Raw genomic sequence first — 18,739 nt, 5'->3', positions numbered from 1 at the left:
TGGCTGTAATCAGCATCTGCAGTGATTTTGGAGCCCCCCAAAAATAAAGTCTGACATTGTTTCCTCTGTTTCCCCATCTATTTCCCATGAAGTGATGGGACCAGATGCCATGATCTTTGTTTTCTGAATGTTGAGCTTCAAGCCAGCCTTTTCACTCTCCCTCTTTCACTTTCATCAAGATGCTTTTGAGTTCCTCTTCACTTTCTGCCATAAGGGTGGTGTCATCTGCATATCTGAGGTTATTGATATTTATCCCAGCAATCTTGATTCCAGCTTGTGCTTCTTCCAGCCCAAGCGTTTCTCATGATGTACTCTGCATAGAAGTTAAATAAGCAGGGTACAGCCTTGACGTATTCCTTTTCCTATTTGGAACCAGTCTGTTGTTCCATGTTCAGTTCTAACTGTTGCTTCCTGACCTGCACACAGGTTTCTCAATAGACAGGTCAGGGGTCTGGTATTCCCATCGCTTTCAGAATTTTCCACAGTTTATTGTGATCCACACAGTCAAAGCTCATAGTGTTGTATATAAGCAATACTCCTGGAAGAAACTAATTGGAATTAAGCATGCAACTTGCCAACTACTCTACATGTGAAGCTTTTGTCCTCCAGAAATGGAAGGAGGTTATCATCAGCTCTCCACATCATCATTTGAGAAGCAATTGTATTATTGTACTCTGCTGTTTCCCATTGTTTATGAGTGCAAAGGAAGGTACTTTTAGGCAGCTTAAACCAGACACTTTTAAGCAACATCAAAAAGTGGCTTTGTTTCTTTCACTCTTCATTTTCTTAAAAAAGTTCATGCTTGGCCCATAGCCACCTCTTCTGAATCAGTTGTTTAATTCTCTGCTTGGTCTTTTTTTTTTTTCATTCAAAGATATTTCTATTTGAAGGAGGAATACTCACACTTAGATGGTGGGAATGTAAAATGGTACTCTCACTTTGGAAAACAGTTCTAACAGTCTCTCAAAATATTAAATATACACCTACCACGTGACCTAGCCATTGTACTTCTAGGTATTTACCCAAGAAAAAAAGAAATGTATGTTCTGACAGAGACTTGTACACAGATGTTTATAACTGGTCTATTTTTAAAAGACAAAAACTGTGAACAACTCAAATGTTCATCAACACATGAATGGATCAACAACTGTGGTTTTTCTTACGACGAATAATACTCAGCAATAAAAAGGAATAGACTATGCATAAACCTCAAAGTAATTATGGATGAGTCTTAAAATAATTATGCTGAGTATAAAGAAGTCAGACCAAAAAGAAATACTTACCATATGAATCCATTTCATAAAATTCTAGAGAATGCAAACTAATCTACAACAACAGAGAACAGATCAGTGGTTGCATGGTATGGGGAGGGACTGAAAGAAGAGATTATGAAGGGGAACATGGAAACTTCTGAGGCTGGTGGGTGTGTTTACCATCTTGATTGTGTATTGCCCCATGATTGTGTAACTGTATCAAAATGTTTCAGTTATACACCTTACATACAACTTGTATATCAATTATACCTCACTAAAAAGTAAATAGCTATAAAAATTTTTAAAAAATCTTCTGGAGTAATTTAGGCATCAGAAAGCACTTACTACACATCCAGCTCTATATTATATTTTAGATGTTACATGTCACAATAAGCATTTAATAGGAGAGAAAATTAAAACTAACTCACAAGATAGAAATATCACTAACAATAATTTTGTTAGTGATAACAACAAAAGTCTTAGGTGATCAGAGCAAATGGTGAATATGCAGATATCTCATTTTCAGATCTGGTGATTGATAAAGGATCTTTGTTGAGGTCATCACAAAACTGTGTGTTCCATATTTTCAAAAAAAAAAGAAAAGGAGGGAATAGAATAGGTTTATCAAGCTATTCTCTGACCTTAACCATTTTCTTTTTTTAACTGAGCTACAATTCACATATCCTAAAATTCACCCTTTTAAAGAGTACAATTCAGTAATGTTTGATATACTCTCAAAGTTGTACAGCTATAACCACTATCTAATTCCAGAATATATTCATAATCTTAAAAAGAAACACTATACTCTTTAAGCAGTCACTCCTCATCTCTTACTCTCTCCAGCCCTGGCAACTGCCAGACAATATTCTGTCTTTCTGGATCTGCTAATCTGTGCTATTCATATGGAAATGAAAGGGAATGGAATCATGCAATATGTAGCCTTTCATGTCTGGCTTCTTTTACTTGACATGATGTTTTCAAGATTCATCCATTTCACAGCATGTGTCAGAATTTACTTACTTTATATGGTGAACAATATTCCATTGTATGAGTACCATATTCATCATTTGATGGATACTTGGGTTATTTCCACGTTTTGGCTATTAGGAATACATACATGTACAAGCTTTTTTGTAGACGTATGTTTTCAGTTCTCTTGAGTGTATACCTAGGGATAGAATTTCTGGGTCATATAGTAATTCTAGATTTAGCTTTTTGAGGAACTGCCAAACTATTTTACAAAGCAACTGCACCAATTTACATTCCCACCAGCAAGGTACACAGGGTCTAATTTCTTCACCAACACGTTATTGTCCATATCTTTTATTATGGCCATTCTGGTGAGTGTGGAGGGATTTTGATTTATATTTCCCTAATAACTAATGATGTTGGGCATCTTCTCACTCAATGACCTTATTAAGTCTCAAAAAATAAACAGGATTTTATCTGACTGGTACCTGAATAAATGACCACATTCTCCTTCCCTTATTCCCTTTCTCTCCCAAGATGTTATTTATTCATTCATTAAAGGAGCTTAGACTGACACTGACTCAGCCCTGGGTTAGGCACAGCCCAAAATTCTAAAAAAAAGAAATGATGGCCTCTCCCATCAGGAAGTTTAAATTATAATTGAGAATAAAGTGGGGAAAAGTCATAATAAATATATATCTTAAAGCTAACTTAAAGAATATGTAAAGAGATGGAGTAAAAGATCATTTCCTGGTAGAAAATCCTCCCTGAAGCTTTCCAATCTCTCTGCTGTATCCAACATACATGTTGCAAACTCCAGGAGTTGGTGATGGACGGGGAGACCTGGTGTGCTGCAGTCCATGGGGTCTCAAAGAGTCGGACACGACTGAGTGACTGAACTGAACTGAAAAAAACCTTAGTTGTACTTATTGTGAGAGGCAGGTTCAGGGCTTTCTGAATAGTGTAATTCAATCAGTATGTCCTGGTTCTGGTGTGTCCTGGTCTCGCTTGCTGGCAGATCCACTTGACAAAGGTTTTGTTACATAACCTCTACGTGTGAAGGGCTGACATTCCAGTCGGGCTGCTGGGTCAATATTTGGGCTCTTCTGGAGACCAAATGTGCATCCTATCACAGAAACTGTACCAGGCAGGGTGGCATCTGGCCTCTGCTCTGGTGTGCCTCCCAGAGCATCATTTCCTCCATCTGCTCCCCAGGCCTGGGGGTTAAATTGTTTAGTTCCCACTGTGGCTGTTCATGGATTCCTGATGTCTTTCTTCCTAATACCCTGAGGGTGGGCCAGGCCCAACCAGGCAGACATCCTCTCTTACAGAGGACCCCTCAGCAGCTCTGCTAAGGCTAGGATATGACCTTAAGAGAAGAGAATTTGGCACATGGCCTGCATTTCCAGCATTTTCTCTCCTTCCACTGATCTTTGAGGAAATAAGAGAAGCAGGCCCAGCAGTGAGGCAGAAAACATTCTGAATCAGCTAAAACATCCAATGGCAGATTTCTGGATGTCTAGCATTCAAACTAAAAACAGAAATGAGTTTCTAAAGGCTAAACTGAATGAAAAGATATTGTACAATAAGATTCTTCCACAATGCCTGGCACTTAACAGAATGCTTGTTGAACCAACAGTGTCATCAATCACATGCCAGGCAGACATTGAAAGAAAAGGCTGAGTCCCTTCGCTGTTCACCTGAAGCTATCACAACTTTGTTAATCAGCTATAACCCAATACCAAATGTTTTTGGTGTTAAAAATAATAATAATAATAAAAATTTTAAAAAAGAAAACTATTTAGTTCATCCTTCTAAATTTAGCAATCCTATCTATGCATCAACATGCGTATCTAAATTCTTAATACTCATACTGTTGCAGTGAAAAGGAAAATAGAGGAATTAGGTTCTTTTTTTCTTTCCCTCTCTTGAGAACAAAGAAAATAAAGAGAACAGTGAACAGGTCAGGGAAGAATTATAAACATGCCTGAAAGAGTTGATCACTCCTAGTTTTACTTTTAACTATTCCTAATCTGTAGTCTGTGACTAGATTTACTTTTCACAAACTAACCTGACACTCTGTAAATTATGTCCTGCACTTATGGTCCCTAACTCTTCATCAATTATATCCTGCATGTATTGCCTCTTAACTCTATGCTAATTACATCCTGTACCTGGTGCTTTCCCAATCTCTCCCTTTGCAGACCACCCCTTGTAGTTTTTGCATTTCAGAAAGAAAGCCACAGGAAAATAAACCAGAGATAGTAATATTAGTCACTCAGTCATGTCTGACACTTTGTGACCCCATGGACTGTAGCCTACCAGGCTCCTCAGTCTGTGGGATTTTCCAGGCAAGAATACTAGAGTGGGTAGCCATTCTTTTCTCCAGGGGATCTTCCCAGCCTAGGAATCAAACCCAGGTCTCCCACACTGCAGGCAGATTCTTTACTGTCTGAGCTGCTAGGGACCAATTACCTGTCTTCGTGATGCCAGCTACGACTATTTTGAAACAATACAAGAAGGAGAAGGATACCAGACTCTCACTACTTCGTTCCTCATCACATACCCCAGACTATAAGCCCCTGTTTGTTACCACCAAAATCTTGGCTTTCTCTGTCACTGAAGCCGAATAAAAAATTACAAAGACAGAGTTTGGAGAAACTAGAAAGATGGCTTGAATCCTCAGCTGGCTGAGGGAAGAACACAGCAGGGCAGTGCCCCCCACCATGGGGAGTCAGAGGGGATCATACAGATGGGCCTCCCAGTCTGGGATATATAGTAAGGAACAAAGTGAGAATCTGGCATTCTTCTTCATGCATTGTTTCAAAACAGTTATAGCTGGCATCAGGTAGCCTGGTAATTGGATCTGAAAAAGCTATGTGCCCATGACCTTAATATAGTTCAAAACTAACAGTACATTAGTACATCATACATTAGTACCCAGTTTTGCTGCTTACCAATTACAGATTACTTGATCTTGGACAAGTCATTTACAATGTCAAATTTTCAGTTTCCTCACAGTGAAGTTCGTTCATAGCTCTCAGCAGCACTCTGCGCTAACTTGTTTCTCCTTGAGGCACACTTAGTGCCTCTAGGTTCCTTTCCTTTGCTTTGGGTTCCCTGCCTCCCAGCCAGGCCAGCTCCACTTACCTGGAAAACGGGCAAACCTGCCGAAAATTAAAATAAAATAAGCTTAAAAAAATCACAGTGTTAATCTCTAAATGATTCATATGTCACAAGACATGGAGGATTCATTTTAGCATAATGGTAAAGAGCATGCTGACTGAGTTCCAAGCACATGGCACTTGACACCTGACAGACCTGGATTCCAGTTCTAATCCTGACTACCAGCTGTGTGATCTGGGACCAGCTATTTAACCTCGCTAAGCTTGGTTTTCTCATTTGTACCTCCCTGTAGTGATCAGACATTTACAATACTTAGTACAGAGTCTGGCACACAAAGAGGGAGCAGTTGATGTCAGTCATTATTCTCTTGGCAAACATGATCTCTAAATGAGTTTCCTGGGAATGAAGGTGACATATATTCATGCCATTTATTAAAGTTTGGAAGAGTCCCCTATGCTAGTCCTTTAATTCCATTCTTCCTCCAGTGAAAATCTCCATTTGAATAGCACTTTACACTTCCAGATCCACTTTCACAAATATTGCACTTTGACTTCTAACTTTTAGTCTTTTTTTTAATGCCACACAGCATTATCCCATGCCCCAATTTTTAATATACAAAAGGATGACAAAAATAAAAGAAAATGAAGTATTGGCTATTAGTTACCATCAAACTTAAGCAAATATTCCTAAACATTTAATAAATTAATTAGTTGGGTTTTTTTTCCCCCTTAGTAAGAGGATCATTATTTTTACTTTATGAAGATATTGTGTTAATTCAGCGTGAATTATGCCAACATAAAATTAACATGCAGGGCTAGAAGCCAGTGAGCTATATTATCTCTTCTATTTGGAGAGAAGAGAGCACTAACCACGCTAGGACCTATGTCAGTTCAAACGGGAAAAGCTTGACAACTGGCCACCCATAAACAAGACTTGTCTTCTCTGGTGAGTACAGTTACTCCTAGCTAACACTAGGTATTCCCACTGTGTGCCCCGCAGAGACAGGAGAGCTGAAACTGTTGTCAAACACATTCTAAACATAAAGGCATGCTTTCTACCTGTGGAAGAAAAGACAAAAAGACAACGTCAAACGATACCTAGTCACATGGTACACTATTCAGGGCAGACTATGAATGTGGTCTTCAAAAACCCTAGGCACCTTGAGTTCTAAAGAAATCCTTTCCTCTGCATCCAATGTATAAAAGAGATACAAGAGGCTTTCTGGCGACAGACATCACAGGTTTTAAAACTGCGACGACTTGAGAGATGGGTAAGGTTTGCAGGACACAGGTGAGGGAGAGGCATTCCAGGGAGGAGGAACAATAAAGGCAAAGCCAAGGTGGGAATTTAAAGTAAGAAGTTCTGTGCCTTCCTGGTGGACAACTAGTGAGAAGGCAGTGATTAAGTGGTGATGCTTCAGTTTCTCAGCTTGCACTGATTTTGAATATTTTAAGCCTGATGAATAGTTAACAAGTACCCTAACTCAGGGCAGATGGGAAATTTAAGGTTAACATTGTGCAGTCAATTAAGGTGTCTTGTCATTATTCTTTGTTTCAGAATCATTTCAAGTAGTTGTGAGAGGGAATGGCTTTCGACATGCCCGCAACGTGGACAGGGTCCTCTGCAGCTTTAAGATCAACGAGTCAGTCACGCTCAGTAAGTTCTTGCGGAGTTTGGGGGTTTCTGCCGCTGGCTTCTGGGAAGGGGGAGTTCCCAGCCCATCTTCCCGAAAAGCCGCACACAGGAAACTACAGAGAATGGTCCTCCCTGCTAGAAATGCCACCAATAAAGGGCATAACTGGCCCCTGTGGTCCCCCTGCTCCCATAAGGAGAGGCAGCAGGTACTTGTTTCCCAGTCCACCAGCATACCTGTACCAAGTTCTAAACTCTCAGATGGCAGTGGTGGCCCTGACTGGTTAGGACTTACAAAGCTCCACATTGCTTAGTGAGATATCAGGACTCTTAAGCAAAAGAGGGAAAAAATAGGTGTTCTAAATTTATTAATTCTGAGTAAACTAAAAGCCAAAAAAAAATCTCATCAGGGTAGATACCTGACCTGAGATACAGGAAGATGGATGTAAAACTAAGTGCGTTTCATGGGAAAAATGAATTATCACAACATTGGCACATTCACAAGACATTTGTAGCAGGGAAGTTAAAGACATGTGTGACTCAGATTACTGCCCAGAAAGATGGGGCAGATGGATTATGTTAAGACAGATGGCCAGGAGTCCCTGTTATTATTTACATCTGGCATTCATCCCACAGATAATTACTGGTTCAGTATCTGCAGAAGTAAACAGCAATCATGTACTGTATTTTCTACAGTGCTGCTGCTGCTGCCAAGTCGCTTCAGTCGTGTCCGACTCTGTGCGACCTAGGACCTTTTAAATACCTCACATCTTTTTGCCACAACAGCCCTGGGAGGTAAAAAGACAAAGAAAATGGAGAGGATACTCATTTATTGACCTTTCACACTGGTTTTGTCCTCCTGTTAGCATTGTGGAGTAGGGACTATCCTGTTTTTAAAAAGGAAGAACTGAAGGGTATGCCTTTTTCCCTCTTTAACATCTCAAAACCCACTTGAATATTTAAACAAACATATGCAATGACTTCTGTATATCTGGAATTCTGAAACATCTGGAATTCTGCAAAGATTTGAAATATGCAGTTTTTTTTCCTGATACATAGAAATGCCCTCACGTATCCAGAAAGTACTTGCTTTTTGAAAACATTTTCAAGTATCCTGTCAGTGTGAAAGTTGGACATGCACCCTCTACAGAATCTTTCTGTTTTTTTTTCCTCCTTTAATTTGTTATGTTCAAGTCCACCTTCCCTCTCTCCTCTTAATTTTAAATCTAAGATCAGAAACTCCTGAGGATTAAACTCAAAAGACATCAACACCTTCCGAAGAAGGCTTCCCAGACAAGCAAGCCTTTAGAACCAACTCCTCTCTGAAGATGCATGGCCATGAGTATAGCATTGCTGTTGCTTGAAAGGTTACCCAGAGATTCTATACTAAGATAACAAAAAAATGCAAATTTGTTATGATGGATTTATAGAATGCCATTTTAAACACATATTTTCCAGCTACTCCATAAAATTTTATTTCTTGGGAAACTAACTTCTTTTCCTTTCCTAATATAAACTTACAAACACCTGCACAGTCTGCTCACCTATTACATATTTAAAAAGAAATAAAGGCTGTTGGGTTTAGCTTAAACCACAAACCTAATTATGCTTTCAACACAAGCACTGCCAGCTTGGAGAAGAGAAAGGCAGTGACTCAACCATATTATGTGCCACAAGCAACACTCCTGAACTCAAACAAATAGTTATTAAAAATATCCTAGCTAAGGGGGAAATCCTGGAATTTTTTAAAAATTGTCTTTATTAATTCATCTGTTCATTTATATTCAGTAAAGTAAGAAACTATGGAGGACAGAAAAGATAAATAAATTTTAAAATGCAACATATTCAATTCTTCATCTTTCTGTCAACTTTATGAATGTAAGTATCTCATTGAGTTGTCCCCATAAAATAAAACAAATTCAGATTCTCTTACTTTTCCAATTCTCCTTTTCTACTTCCGTATCCACATTTTAAAATATTCTGTTTTCATTTTTATAGTATGTATTTCCTCTTTCAAGATTTTTTCCTAAATACTGCATTCCATTTTATAACAAAAAAGAGAATAGAATTCCCTTATTAATCAACAAATGACTAATTGAAGGCCCAATAATGAAGCTATGGTTTTTATTATATAAGCCTTGGAGTCGTCAAGAAATAATATATTATTTGTAGCAGATTATGTGAAGAAAAACAGTTAAGTAAAAAATAAAAAATTTTAAAAATTACATTTATAGTGAGATATATAACGTAACTGTCCAAGCCTTTGGATGAATAATAAAAAATTAAAGCTATAGAGCAAATATATATACTTTTTGTAAGTGGCTATGAATTCCCTTTAACTTGTATTGCACTAAGACAGAAATAAACCACCAACATATTAATGCCAAAATGTTGAAATTGTTTACATATATTTTTAGATGATAAATATAACCAGAAAATACAAAGTATAGGTTAATACCTATGTCCATCCTGCTTTCCTTGCCTTTGCTTTAAAATAAAATAAATCAACCACTTAGGAATCTAAAACAATTTGGCGACCTGTTTCTGGTCAATGGTTCCAAAATTATGCATAAAATATGATGTAAAACTGTGACATGTGATCTTGCTCAAAGGAATGAGGAGGAAACCCCCAGGTACAGGAAACAAAAGGGGAATGAAAAATCTAAGCAGAAGGCAAAGCTGTGAGGGCTCCAGGCCTGAGGGATCTTCAGGCTGTGATCTCAGTACTGATTAGATATAGGACACCAGCAAGTTCAGTTCAGTTCAGTTCAGTCACTCAGTCGTGTCCGACTCTTTGCGACCTCATGGACCATGGCACACCAGGCCTCCTTGTCCATCACCAACTCCCAGATTCCACCTAAACCCATGTCCATGAGTCGGTGATGCCATCCAACCATCTCATCCTTTGTCATCCCCTTCTCCTCCTGCCCTCAATCTTTCCCAGCATCAGGGTCTTTTCAAATGAGTCATCTCTTCACATCAGGTGGCCAAAGTATTGGGGTTTCAGCTTCAACATCAGTCCTTCCAATGAACACCCAGGACTGATCTCCTTTAGGATAGACTGGTTGGATCTCCTTGCAGTCTAAGGGACTCACAAGAGTCTTCTCCAACATCACAGTTCAAAAGCATCAATTCTTCAGCGCTCAGCATTATAGTCCAACTCTTACATCCATACTGGAAAAACCATAGCCTTGACTAGATGGACCTTTGTTGACAAAGTAACATCTCTGCTTTTTAATATGTTGCCTAGGTTGGTCATAAGTTTTCTTCCAAGGAGTAAGCGTCTTTTAATTTCATGGCTGCAATCACCATCTGCAGTGATTTTGGAGCCCTCAAAAATAGTCTGTCACTGTTTCCCCATCTGTTCGCCATGAAGTGATGGGACCTGATGCCATGATCTTAGTTTTCTGAATGTTGAGCTTTAAGCCAACTTTTTCACTCTCCTCTTTCACTTTCCTCAAGAGGCTCTTTAGTTCCTCTTCACTTTCTGCCATAAGGGTGGTGTCATCTGCATATCTGAGGTTATTGATATTTCTCCCGGCAATCTTGATTCCAGATTGTGCTTCATCCAGCCCAGGGTTTTTCATGACGTTCTCTGCATTTAAGTTAAATAAGCAGGGTGACAATATATAGCCTCGATGTACTCCTTTTCCTATTTGGAAAGCAGGCAAAAGCAGAGCCACCTGTAGAAATCAGGCTCCAGGGGCTGTTCCGTTCCATTCAGCCGCTCAGTTGTGTCCGACTCTTTGCGACCCCATGGACTGTAGCCTACCAGGCTTCTCCGTCCATGGGATTCTCCAGGCAAGAATACTAGAGTGGGTTACCATTTCCTTCTCCAGGGAATCTTCCCGACCCAGGGATCAAACCCAGGTCTCCCGCATTGGAGACAGACGCTTTAACCTCTGAGCCACCAGGGAAGCCCCCAGGGGCTGTAATACACATTAAATGGGTACAGGGAAAGCTGCTCAGTGATTCAGGAAAGCAGGCAGGGGAGTAAGGTAAGATGTTCTACCAACCACATAATACAGAAGCACCAAAATATGTCTGTGGCCATCCTGATTGCTGCGGCCCTGGCCAAGGCAGTAAATATCCAGTCCAACCTACACCACTCCTGAAGCCATAACTCCCTCTGAAGATGGGCTCACAGCACCAAATGATAAATCATATGACAATAGTTGAAAGAAAAAGGAGAACAAGCAAGAAGACTAGGGAGCATTTTAAAAGAGAAGGTAAAATAAAAATATTTAAAGTGTATTAAAACAAGAAAACATCTAAAAAAATCTAACTTTACACCTAAAGGAACTAAAAAAATAAGAACAAACAAAACCCAAAGTCATTAGAAGGAAAGAAATAAAGATCAAAGTGGAAATAAGCAAAATAGAGAGTTAGGAAGCAATAGAAAAGGTTAATGAAATGAACAGGTTTTGTTTTTTTTTAAAGATAGACAAAGTTGATAAACCTTTAACCAAATTCATCAAGAAAAAAAGAGAAAGTATCCAGATAAATAAGTCAAAAAAGAAAAATTACAATTGACAACAGAGAAATACAAAGGATCATAAAATATTACTATAATCATGTGATAATAAAATAGACAACCTAGAAGAAATGGATAAATGCCTAGAAATGTGCAATCTCCCAAAACTGAATCAGGAAGAAATATAAAAAATGAACAGACTAATAATTACCAGTAGTGAAACTGAATCATTGCTTTAAAAAGTTTCCAACCAAAAAACTCTAGGACCACACAGTTTCATAGAGAAATTCTACTAAAATTCAAAGAAGAAATTTATCCTTCTCAAACTATTTTTAAAAAATGAAGAGGAAGAAATACTTCGGAACTCATTCTACAAGGGTTACATCATGCTAATATCAAAGCCAGACAAAGATACCACAAAAAATAATTATAGGTCATTATCACTGATGAATGTAAATGTAGAAGTCCTTTACAAAATGTTAGCAAACTGAATTCAGCAGTAGGTTAAAAGGGATCATATACCATGATCAAGTAGGATTTACCCCAGGAATGCGTGGATGGTTTAGTATCCACAAATCAATCAACATAATACACCATGTTAACTAACTGAAGAATAAAAACCATATGATCATCTCTATATATGCAGCAAAAACTTCTGACAAAATTCAACATCCTTTTATGATGAAAACTCTTCACAAAGTGAGCATAGAAGGAACATACCTCAACATAATAAAGGCCATGTATGACACATGACAGGCAATATCATAATCAATGGTGAAAAGCCAGAAGCATTTCCTGGAAGATCAGGAACAAAACAAGGATCCCACTCTTGCCACTATTTTTTTTTTTTAACATGGAAGTGGAAGTCCTAGCACAACAATCAGAAAAAAAAAAAGAAATAAAAGGAATCCAAATAAAATTGGAAAGGAAGAAGTAAAACTGTCACTATTTGTGCATGATATGGTTCTATACACGAAAATTCTAGAGACAGTAAGAAAAACTATTTGAACTGAAATGAGTTTAGTAAGGTTGTAGGATACAAAAGTAATATACAGAAATATGTTGCATTTCTAAATACTAATTTTGAACTATTAGAGAAATTCATAAAACAATCACATTTTTTACAGCTGTCTCAAAAAGAATAAAATAACTTGAGATAAATCTGATCAAAGAGGGAAAAGCCCTGAAAGCTATAAGATTGATGAAAGAAATTGAAGGCAACAAAACAAATGGAAAGATACTTTGTGCTCATTGATTGGAAGAATCAATATTGTTAAAATGACTACACTACCCAAAGGAATCTATAGATTCAGTGCAATCCCATAAAAATACCAATGGCATTTATCACAGAGCTAGAACAAATAACTCTAACTTTTGTGTATGAAGAACACGAAAGACCCCAAATAGCCAAAGCAATCTTGGGAAAGAAGAACAAAGCTAGAGTTGTCACACTCCTGGCTTTCAAGCCATACTACAAAGCTACAGTTGTCAAACCACTAGGTACTGGCATGAAAACAAACAGATCCATGGAACAGAATAAAGAGCCCCAAAATAAACCCATGCTTATATGGTCAATTAATCTACAACAAAGCAGGCAAGAATATACAATGGGAAAAGACAGCCTCTTTAATAAGCGGTGTCAGGAAAACTGTACTGTGTGTAATAGAATCAATCTGGACTATTTTCTCATACCACATACAAAAATAAATTCAAAAGTGGATTAAAGACTTAAATGTAAGGCCTGAAACCACAAAACTAGAAGAAAGCATAGGCAGTATGCACTTTGACATCTGTCTTAACAATGTTTTTTTGGATCTGTCTCCTCAGGCAAGGGGAATAAAAACAAAAATAAACAAATGGGACTACACCAAACCTAAAAGCTTTTACACAGAAAAAGGAACCTATCAATAGAAGGAAAGGCCACCTACTGAATGAGAGAAGACATTTTCAAACTATGTATCTGATAAAGGGTTAATATTCAAAATATACAGAGAATTCATACAACTCAACATCTAAAAAAGTAAACAGCCCAATTAAAAAATGGGCAAAGAACTGGGTAGACATTTTTCCAAAGAAGATATGCAGATAGTCAATAGGCACACAGAAAGATGCTGAACATCATTAACCATCAGGGAAATGCAAATCAAAACCACAAAGAGATACTAACTCATACCTGTCAGAATGGCTATCATCAAAAGATAACAAAGTGTTGGCAAGGATGTGGAGAAAAGGGAACACTTGTGCAATGTTGGTGGGAATGTGAATTGGTGCAGCCACTTGGAGGACAGTATGGAGTTTCCACAAAAACTTAAAAGTAGAACTGCTATATGATCTAGCAGTTTCACTTCTGAGTATTTACCTGAAGAAAACAAAAACACTAATTTGAAAAAACATATGCATATTACTGTTCACTACAGCATTATTTACAGTAGCCACGATGTGGAAGCAACTTACAACCATCCATAGATGAATGGATGAGGAACATGTGATTTATGTGTGTGTGTGTTGTGTGCTAAGTTGCTTCAGTCGCGTCCAACTCTTTACGACGCTATGGAATGTAGCCCACCAGGCTCCTCTGTCCACATATACACACAACTTAGTGGATAGACTAAGCAATGTGATTAAACACAGATAAAGATGAAATGCATGAACTGGAAGAGAGATTGAGGAAATACGACCTCTCAACCAAAGCACTTGACCCAGATTTTTTTCATCTGTGTTTTACCAGATTTAAGGACAAATGATTCATATCTGATACGTATTCTTCTAGACAAAAGAAATAGAGCAAAAGCATTTTAATTCACTTATGAAATTTATATAATCTTGACTTTTTAAAAACTGGACAAGACACTGGTAGTAGAGTATATTTGAAATCGATTTCTTTGATGACAAACATACAGATAAACCATTGGTAAACAAAAATCCAGCAATGTATTTAAAAAGGACCAGGATAAGTAATACCGTTTTTAAAAATGAGAGGGGAATTTTCCTCTCACATAGCAAATTTTTGGATGCCAAGAAGATATTAAAATTCACTATCCATTCCAAATTTTAAAAATACATACTTTTAGGGACTTCCCTGGTGGTCCAAGAATTGCCTGCCAATGCAGGGGACATGGGTTCAGTCCCTGGTATGGGAAGATTCCACATGCCGAGAGCAACTGAGCCCATGCACCACAATTACTGAACCCACACTCTCAAGCCTGAGGGCTGCAACTACTGAAGCCCAAGCACCCTAGAGTCTGTGCTCCATGACAAGAGAAGCCACCGCAATGAGAAGCCCACACACCTCAACTCCAGCATTAGCCCCAGCTCTCCGCAACTAGAAAAAGTCCACGTGCAGCAATGAAGACCCAGTGCAGCCATAAATAAATGAATAAAATTATTTTTTAAAAAAGAAAAGAAAAAAATCACAGAAAAAATAGAGCAGCAGCATATAAACTCTCGAAAGAACTAAATTTAACCAAACTTGTAAAGACATATAGGAAGAAAGTTATACAACTCTGTGAGGGAAATGAAGACAATGTAAGTAAATAGAGAGCCAGTATAGACTCATGGCATAGAACACACACTGGAAACAAACCACCTAGGAAAAGCACCCGGGCTCTGTCCTAAAGCTTTTTGACCATGGCCAGTTACTTAACTTCTCTAAGCCTCAATTTCTCTGGCTGTAAAATGAGTATGGCAATAATAGCACCTCCATGGTGGATTCCCATGATATTTCAGTGTAATAATTAGGGCCTAGAACAGGGCCAAGCGTGCAGTAAGCAGTTGATCAACGTTGGCTGATAGTATTAATTATTATCATTATCACTATTATTCAGTGGAACAGCAACTGAGCATTGGAGAGACATCAGTTGTCTTCAAATTAATATTTACTTTTACTGCAGTCCCAATGAAAAGTCCAACGGGACTTTTGAAGTTAACAGAATAATTCTAAAGTGTATATGGAAGAATAAACATTTAAGAATAGCCAAGAAAAATGTGGAAACTTGCCCCAGCCCATTTTAAGATGTATAAAAAGATCTGCAGCAATTGCAACAATGTATGACCGGTGCCACAAAAGGCAAACTGAACATCGGGACAGGAAAAACGAAGTCCACAAAAAGAGCCAAACACTTCTATGAATTTAGTATAAAATAAAGTGACCTTTCTAATCGGTGGGGAAAGAGTAGATTATTCTTTTTGGTATTGAGACAACTGGCTAACCCCTTGGAAAAACAATTCAGTTCAATTTTTATCTCACACTTTACATCTAAACAAATTCCAGATGAAAAATTTAAATGTGAACATGAAACTATAGAAGTTTTCGAAGGAAACAAAAATAAATATTTATATAATTTTCCACTGGGGAAAATCCTTTTAAGCATAACTCTGAAAGGAGATACCACAAAGGAAAATTTGAATGGTTTGAGTACACATTTTAAAATTCTTTAAACCTCCCCCCTTAAAAAAATCTGAAGGGAAACAGAAAACCTGCTAAATTATTTTTAAGATGTATAACAAATAAAGGGTCAATAACTTTAATATATAGATAGGTCTTAAAATCAGTAGAAAAGATGAGCACATCAATGGATAAAAGATAGGAAAAAGAAATTTACAAGAAAAATAATGGCAAATAAGCATATGGTAAATGCTCACTGTAGTCAAGAAAATGCAAATTAAAATAATCTTTCAAACTGGTAAAGATTAACAGAAATATAATGCCAGTATTGGCAGAGATACAGGGGAAGAAATGTTTTCATTCATCATTGGCTGCTGCTGCTGCTGCTAAGTCGCTTCAGTCGTGTCCGACTCTGTGCAACCCCATAGACGGCAGCCCACCAGGCTCCCCCGTCCCTGGGATTCTTCAGGCAAGAACACTGGAGTGGGTTGCCATGTCCTTCTCCAATGCATCATTGACTAGAGACCATTAAAGATCACTGAATCTTTTGGAAGGCCATTCCTGTTTGTTTGGTTTTTTTGTTTGTTTTTTTGGCCGAGTCACACAGCTTGCAAGATCTCAGTTCCCCAACCAGCGACTGAACCCAGGCCCAGCACTGAAAACCCAGAAGCCTAACCACTAGGCCATCAGGGAACTCTCCAGGAAGGCCACTCTTAAATCAACTGCTTTTATACATTTTTGACCCAGAATTTCAACTTCAACTTCATCAAAGGGAAATGCTAGAGAATGTTAAAAAAGAATCAGCTGCAAGATGTTCATCATAATATTGCTTTATGTTAGCAAAAAGAAAAAAAAGAGACAGAGGAGGGAGGAAGGAATGAATTTGAGATGGAAGCAAGGAAGGAAGCAGAGAGGAAAGCAAGTAAACAAATTGAAACATCTAGGTGGTAACATAAATGTTTTACAATTGATAGTGTTATATAAATTATATTCATGTTTAAATAATTAATATTGTAATAAAGAAGAGTAATTACCAATGTGGGGAAAATGTTAGCAGTACTGCTTCACATGTCAAGAATAAGTTACAAAACAGTGCCTTAAAGCTGCTCCTGATTTAGACACATACATTTATATTCAGAGAGAGAAATGTGAAAGACACGCATCCAGATGTTAACAGTAGTTAGCTCTGAATGAGTCCACTATGAGTTTTTACTTCTTTCTGTCCATCTAAGTTTTCTATGATCATATGTCCCTTCCATCATGAGAAGAAAAAAAAAAAGACAGTTATTTAAATTTTCACTTTAAAATTCTTGCTAATTATTGAGGCCAAGCATGCATCTTACGTGTAGCATTTAGTTGGTTCTCCAGTTACCAGGCTGAACTACTATTCCTGGCCAAGAAAGTATCTTGGAAATCTTCACACAAACTTTATTTATTCTGGCTATACTTTTTCCTACTTCAGTATTCGGTGTATCGTGCCATGAAAAGATCTACTTTCAATTGAAAATCCATTTGTAGAGAGATTAAAATGCTAAAAAGGATACACTGAGGTAGGAGCTGAGAAATGATCCATTTTAAAGAACAGTAAATAAAAAATGGATAGTTTTACTAATACAATAATGAGAAACTTGTTAGACTTTCCTAGTGTTGCATGGAGACTTATGAGGTATGACCAGAAACAAAAGAAACCGATTTTTAGCAAACTTACTAAAATTCAATTGAAGGGCCATGTGAAAAATCAGCCTCTTGGTTTTATAGGCACATTTCTTTTCTGGTGCAAGATTTTATTTCTCAGCTTGAACTTCGATCTTACAAGGCATGGCTCTGGTTCACTTTTGGTTCACTCTCAAAGAATAAAACATTGCTCCCTTTGAAGATATTTTTTTCAAACTGAACGTCAGTCCTGAAAGCAGCTCTAAGAGAATTTCAGAGAGGGGCTTCTTCCCAAGGGGATGAGAGACTACACTCACTCAAATATAGAAGTTCCAGTGTGTTTGTTTTTAGAAATCTGTCCAGTTATCCAGAAACTATACTTTATCTTAGAAAACATCTGGTCCTCAGGACTGCTTTGGGCCCCTTAAGGAGATCATCGAAGTGTACCTATGGTGACAGCTGGGGAGAGAGAAGGAGAAAAATTTCCCAAACAAAAGCCCATTGTTTCCTTTCTCACTGGTTGGAATGTTGCATCTATCAGTCAAAGGTACTTAGCACAATTTGGATGCATCCTTACTTAGGGCTTTGAAGTCATATGAAGATAATAGAATGTCACTTTGTGCAGCTCAGAATTAAATGATACAAAGGGGCATCTTGTCTCATAATTTTTTTTTATTGGAGTGTAGAGTGTAGTTGATTTACAATGTTGTGTTAGCTTCAGGTATACAGCAAATTGAATCAGTTATACATATACAAATATCCACTCTTTTTTTAGATTCTTTGCCCATACAGGCCATTGGGCTTTCCCGATGGCTCAGTAGTAAAGAATCTGCCTGCTTATGTGGAAGATGTGGGTTCAATCCCTAGGTCAGGAAGATCCCCTGGAGAAAGAAATGGCAACCCACTCCAGTATTCTTGCCTGGGAAATCCCATGGACAGAGGAAACTGATGGGCTACAGTCCATGGGGTCTCAATGAGTCAGATGTGACTTAGCAACTAAACAGGCCATTACAGAGTATTGAAGAGAGTTCCCGTTGCTATACAGTAGGTTCTTATTAGTTATCTATTAAGAACCTACTGTATAGCACCGGGAACTCTCTTCAGTACTCTGTAATGGCCTGTTGTTTAGTTGCTAATATATGGAGAAGGCAATGGCAACCCACTCCAGTACTCTTGCCTGGAAAATCCCATGGGTGGGGGAGCCTGGTAGGCTACAGTCCATGAGGTCGCTAAGAGTCGGACACGACT

At 38.0% G+C, this 18,739-nt stretch overlaps 1 protein-coding gene across 1 annotated transcript in view; it reads left to right on the top strand.

Moving 5' to 3' along the window:
• ANTXR1 (ANTXR cell adhesion molecule 1) overlaps nt 1–18,739 on the top strand; it is a 266,648-nt gene that overhangs the window by 87,364 nt on the left and 160,545 nt on the right. Inside the window, exon 10 of the mRNA XM_055400577.2 lies at nt 6,906–7,004. Within this exon, the coding sequence (XP_055256552.1) occupies nt 6,906–7,004 (99 nt within the window). The remainder of the gene's footprint in view (nt 1–6,905; nt 7,005–18,739) is intronic.

Source organism: Moschus berezovskii, chromosome 11, assembly GCF_049115385.1.
Source record: "Moschus berezovskii isolate FMDL1 chromosome 11, NW_MosBer_1.0, whole genome shotgun sequence".
Taxonomy (NCBI): domain Eukaryota; kingdom Metazoa; phylum Chordata; class Mammalia; order Artiodactyla; family Moschidae; genus Moschus; species Moschus berezovskii.
Note: the sequence above shows the minus strand (reverse complement) of the source record. Positions and strands in the feature narration are given on the sequence as shown.